General features: G+C 40.5%; 1 protein-coding gene across 1 annotated transcript; it reads right to left on the reverse strand.

Moving 5' to 3' along the window:
• Positions 1-810: 810 nt before the first annotated feature.
• LOC116902881 (anionic trypsin-2-like) lies at positions 811-3927 on the reverse strand. The gene is made up of 5 exons (XM_032905211.1): positions 3888-3927; positions 3113-3266; positions 1893-2146; positions 1217-1353; positions 811-960 (listed from the first exon to the last, which is right to left on the reverse strand). The coding sequence occupies exons 1-5, from the start codon at positions 3925-3927 to the stop codon at positions 811-813; spliced, it is 735 nt and encodes a 244-aa protein (XP_032761102.1).
• Positions 3928-5263: the final 1336 nt, after the last annotated feature.

Consider the following 5263-nt stretch of genomic DNA (forward strand, 5'->3'; position numbering starts at 1 on the left):
GAAATAGTTGGCAAAGATCATCTTTCCTTCCCTAATTTGTTGTTGTTGTTGTTGTTGTTGTTGTTGTTGTTGTTTTATATTATTCTTTTTGTTCCATTTTAGTGTTGATGAGGATGTTATAACCAGAACCTGAAATAAAATCATAACAAGTGCATTAAACAGATTAGCATACTATTAAAACTTTTAAAGAAAATTCTTGTTTTTTGGAAATTTTGTTTTGATAGAATATATTGTATGAATGTACATGATCTTGATGTCCCTAACACACAAGTATGTTTTATTTCTTGCTCTCTAAGAAGCAAACCAGTAGAAACATAAAACTACTTAGACTGGTGCCAAGGTTATGCATTTCTCTCCACAAAGCAACAGAGTCACTATTGCTGAAGAAAATACATATGTAACTCATTGAACATGGAGAAATTGAGCTGTTGCCTATATAGAGCCTTTGTCCCTAAGGGCTAGCTTCTTTGCTACAGAGTGGTACTGTAAATACTGCCAAATGAAAAAGAAAATATCAGGCCAGCCATAAAACCTTCAATTTACAATGTAGTCCTGTCTGCAAAATACACTCAAGCTATGGCAGCAAATAGCTTGTTTTAACACTTGACTTTGGAGTTTTATCTCTTCATGTACTTCTGCTACATGTAACATACAAGGAGAGAAAGGATGCTCTTCAAAACACTTGAGATAAGAGAAGAATTAAATGCAAGCTATCCTTAAAACACAGGAGCTAAAGAATGAGGCAGAAACACTGTCAGTAATGAAAATTTCACTTTATTGACAAGGAGACTGCTGAGTGATTGGGGATCCCTAGTTGGAAGCAATTGTGTCCTGAATCCAGTCCACATAGTTGCAGACCTTGGTGTACACACCAGGACTATCGGGAAGGGCACAGCCATCACCCCAGGAGACAATGCCCTGGAGCTCTCCATTGCAGACCACAGGGCCACCAGAATCACCCTGAGAAAGAGGAACATGGTGTATTAGAAAGAGTGTGTGGAAGATGGTTGCATATAATAATCTCAATATCTGCTTATTCTCCCTTGTTTCATTTCATTTCTCCCATAACCTATCTGCTCTCCTGACTGCTGTGTTGAAATCCAAAGGAGACCCTCATTTCTCATAGTACCACTGTTGTGTACTCTTTGCTTTACACCACTGAACTTCCAAGCTCCCAGAAGAACAGAGGTCTGCATAAGTGAAGGGTGGCAATCACCTGGCAGGAATCCTTGCCTCCCTCTAGGAAGCCAGCACAGACCATGTTGTCAGTGATCTTTCCAGGGTAGGAGGCTTCACAGTCAGCCTGAGGCAGCAGTGGGGCATCCAGGCACTGGAGCAGGTCTGGTTCATTGACTGTGAGGAAAGAAAGAAGACTTACTTATCAAGAAAACAGGCCAGTGTGGAATGAGCTGCCAAGCAATAGACTGTTTCCAATAGCATTAAATTTCACAAAAAAGAAGGGCTTTCCTGTTTGAGAATAGTCACTGCTGATATCTTTCATTAGAAAATACTACCACATTCTGCATGTGCCTGGTCAGATCCTTCAGATCAGTTCACTTGTTGTGAAAATTTCTCTAGGATCTCTTGTAGGAACTATGGGTACTGTGCACCTCTAGTATATTTACCATTTTGAGGTCAGTGATCCCAATTTCAGGAAGGAGGTGATTACAGGGAATACACACACGAGGAGGTGATTACAGGTAATACACACACACACACACACACACACACACACACACAGAGAGAGAGAGAGAGAGAGAGAGACAGAGACAGAGAGACAGAGAGAGAGAGAGAGACAGAGAGACAGAGACAGAGACAGAGAGAGACAGAGAGACAGAGACAGAGACAGAGAGAGAAGGGAAGGGAGGTAATGAGTGACAAGTGATACTCACCACCGAAGCTGAGGGTGTTGCCCCAGCCAGAGATGAGGCACTGAGTACCTGCAGGTGCACAGGAGCTGGGCAGAGCCACAGTGGCCACTCGGGAATTGAGTTTCACAGGGGAAGAGAGCTTGATCAGCATGATATCATTGTTCAGGGTCTTCCTAATGAAGTTAGGGTGCTTGATGATCTTGGCAGCATTGACAAACTGCTCATTGCCCTCAAGGACATTGATGTTGTGCTCTCCCAGTCTCACTTGGATGCGGCTGTTGGGAAGAGGAGGAATGCCACAGTCAAACATCACATTTTTCTCAAGGTCCTCACACCTGTGTGGTTCTGCCAACCAAACACCTTGCTGCGTCATCACCAGGGCAAGTGGATACAGTTTTCTTTCTCACAGAGTTCTGGTTTACATTGGCTAATGTGAAGTTCTGCCACATAGACTACTCTACACTCTATCTTACCTCAAAATATCCAGTATAAAGAACTACATCATCATTTGAAGCTCTCTTTGTCTATTCAGTCGTCGTCCACTTCACACAGGAACTTTTAATCTCAAGTTCCTTTTGAAAGGCTGCTCCACTGTTGCATTTAAAGAAGAGCAAATGTGGTGTGTCTGACCATTCATAGCCAGATTCTGAGACACTGTAGAGGTTCGTTCTTGTGATCCCTCTACACTAACGAGTCACAATCTAGAATGTGAGCCTCTGTAGTCCATGTTTTAATAACTTTTTAAAATAATCTTTTTTTACCCACAGTCAAGTTAAAAGCCCATTTTACAATACTATTATTCAATCTGATAATAGAATACAAAAAATCTGGTGATGACAATAAAGAATAAAGCAATATTCAACTCTATTGTCAAAATTCTAATAAAATTTCTTGCTGTGGGTCCCAGTTACCAGATGAGAAAATCTTTGTGAGATTCCTTAGTAGATTGTATGGTGAGAAAATAGTCCTTTCTTCCTTTCAGGGTGTATGTTTTTCTCTATTTCATATTAATATATATTTATTTTTTATCTATTTATTTTTCTGCGTGTAGGGATGCATGTAGTGTTGGTGAGACATTACATTATGTGCTCATCCAAAGGCTTTGATTGTGAGTTTCTGTCAGCACCTTCTTTCCTTCCTGCCTTTCCCTTTCCTCTCCAACTGTACCGCTTGCCCATACCTATGCCTACTATAAAGATGTCCCCCTCTGGGGACAATGTTGTTAGGAAAACTTCACTTACGTTTTGTAGCAGTGAGCTGCAGACACCACCCATTGATCATTAATGAGGGAGCCTCCACAGAAATGGTAGCCAGAGTTCAGAGACACCTGGTAGGGGACAGAGTTCTCCTGGCAGGTGTATCCTCCAACGATCTTATCATCATCAGGGAATGCAACTAGAGAAGATGTAGAGAAGCAAATTCAAGATTCTGGAGGGTGGATTGCTCAGTGTCTTAGTATTAATTCTTTCTCTATTTTTTAGTGTTACGTTCTGAGCAGAATCACTAACAGAAAGCAGAGAAACAGCAATGCCAGAAGGCAACACAGAATTTGATGTCTGCCAGTGGCAAGAAATGCAGGACAGGTAACTAGATCCTAGTGGTCTCAGAACCCTTCAGTGTTCCAGAGAAAAATAGAAGAAACGATCAATTTAGTGGGATCCAATTAAATGTTGATGGTGTAGCCCACTGCTTGCTTACCTCTGAAATCCCTCAAGAACTATGCTTTGCATACCCATAGGGTTGCTGCTGAAGAGAATTCCTCTAGCCTCATTTTATGCATCATCAGGCTTCCCTTTCAGGCTTATTAACCAAGGTCCTGAATTAAATAAAGGATGCTATAGAGAGTGCTTTGATGGAGAAAGCTGTAAAGTTTGAGAGATTATAAAAATGAGAAATAGAATGCTGGAGAAGAAATATGAACACCAGCCTGCCTTAAAGTAACAGACACCAATGAAACAGGGGTCATTGCTTTCTATTTGATTAGAAAAACAGGACCACAGAAGGCATCAAACTCACCAGCAGTCCCCACAAGGGCCAGGATCAGGAGAGCACTCATGGTGGCAGAATGTAATGAACTCTGAAGAAGAACAGACTTTTATATCCTTAAGGAGGGAGGACTCTGCTTCTTAAAGTGTGGCATGGAATATTTTTGCTATTTCCTGAGCAAACACACCTGTATTTTCCCCTTCTTAGATTCTTACCTCACCTCTTTTTGGACTTCTTGGCATTAGGAGACCTTCAGGTGTCAAGGGAAATTTTATTCTCAGAGAAAATGGATGAAATCAGCAGATTCTTCAAAGGATGCTAGAATGGGGGAAACAGTGATAGTCTAGCCTTCTACAGTGATCTTCTGTAATAGACTAAATTTGTGGGTGTTAGAGGAGCATGAGGAATGTTTGTTGTTTTTAGTAACTTTGAAGATGGCCTAGTTCTGGTGTGTTGTGGGGCTCCCTCAAATTGTCTATCATTTCTTCCTCAATGTGTTGTTCTGATTGTGGCAAATCTGCCTAACAATATTAAGAAACAAAAAAAATCCACTGACCAGCACTGGCACATCAGTATTGTTAAGAAGGGAGGTACAGAGTTCCTAGCCACTGTGGGCTTTCAGAGAATCTGCTTTCCATCCAGGCTCCTCGGTTTCAGATATGTATGATGGAGAATGTGTAAGGTTTGAGTAGAAAATTTCTTGCTTTCTAGTGAAGTAGAGAAATGCATGAATGTGAGCAACAACTTCTACATCAATTTTGAGATATCAGCCTCTCATGCTAATGATGTTTCAAGGCTACCCTTGAACAATGAGAGTAAAAAATAATATTGTTCACATAAACCATGATAATCCTGACTATCAGTGTTGCCCTGAATGTGGATGTTAAAATTATCTTCTCTGTGTTCTATGTCAAAGAGCCCATGTTGCATGTCTCTGCCCATTTCGAAGAATAGAGTTACAAACATCTCAATAAAAACTAGGTATGCTGAAAATAAGAGAATTATGGATATTTTTACAATATATACAACAGAATGCAATGCTCTGCTCAGTCAGTGATCCTGTTTTTGTTTGTTTGTTTTTTTAATGAATTCATTCTTAAGACTTAGCTCTCATTTTAACATGGCACAAACCAGCCATAGAAGGTCTGTACTTGATTTTGTGTGTGATTGTGTCAAGTTTTAAGGCCTAACTGTGTATCTTTCCCATCAGATATTTTACTGTTCACTGACCCCAGATATAGCGAAAAGTACATTGAAGGTGATACTATGGGGGTCTTTGCAAAGTGGTGATGGTTCTGGAGCTGTACATTAACATGGGGAAAGCTTAGCGGAAATTGTGGCAATTGCATCTGTGCAGGAAAACTTATTGGAGTTTGGAAAATTCAAAATCAGAGGAAACAGCAAAA

The sequence above is a fragment of the Rattus rattus genome, chromosome 6 (assembly GCF_011064425.1).
Source record: "Rattus rattus isolate New Zealand chromosome 6, Rrattus_CSIRO_v1, whole genome shotgun sequence".
Classification (NCBI taxonomy): domain Eukaryota; kingdom Metazoa; phylum Chordata; class Mammalia; order Rodentia; family Muridae; genus Rattus; species Rattus rattus.

Excerpts from the sequence above, each read along its gene's own strand:
- LOC116902881 (XM_032905211.1), bottom strand. The coding sequence starts at position 3,927 with ATGAGTGCTCTCCTGATCCTGGCCCTTGTGGGGACTGCTG. Across the intron at positions 2,147-3,112 it reads GCAGCTCACTGCTACAAAAC|CCGCATCCAAGTGAGACTGG; the intron begins GTAAGTGAAGTT and ends TCTTCCCAACAG. Across the intron at positions 961-1,216 it reads GAGGCAAGGATTCCTGCCAG|GGTGATTCTGGTGGCCCTGT; the intron begins GTGATTGCCACC and ends CCTCTTTCTCAG.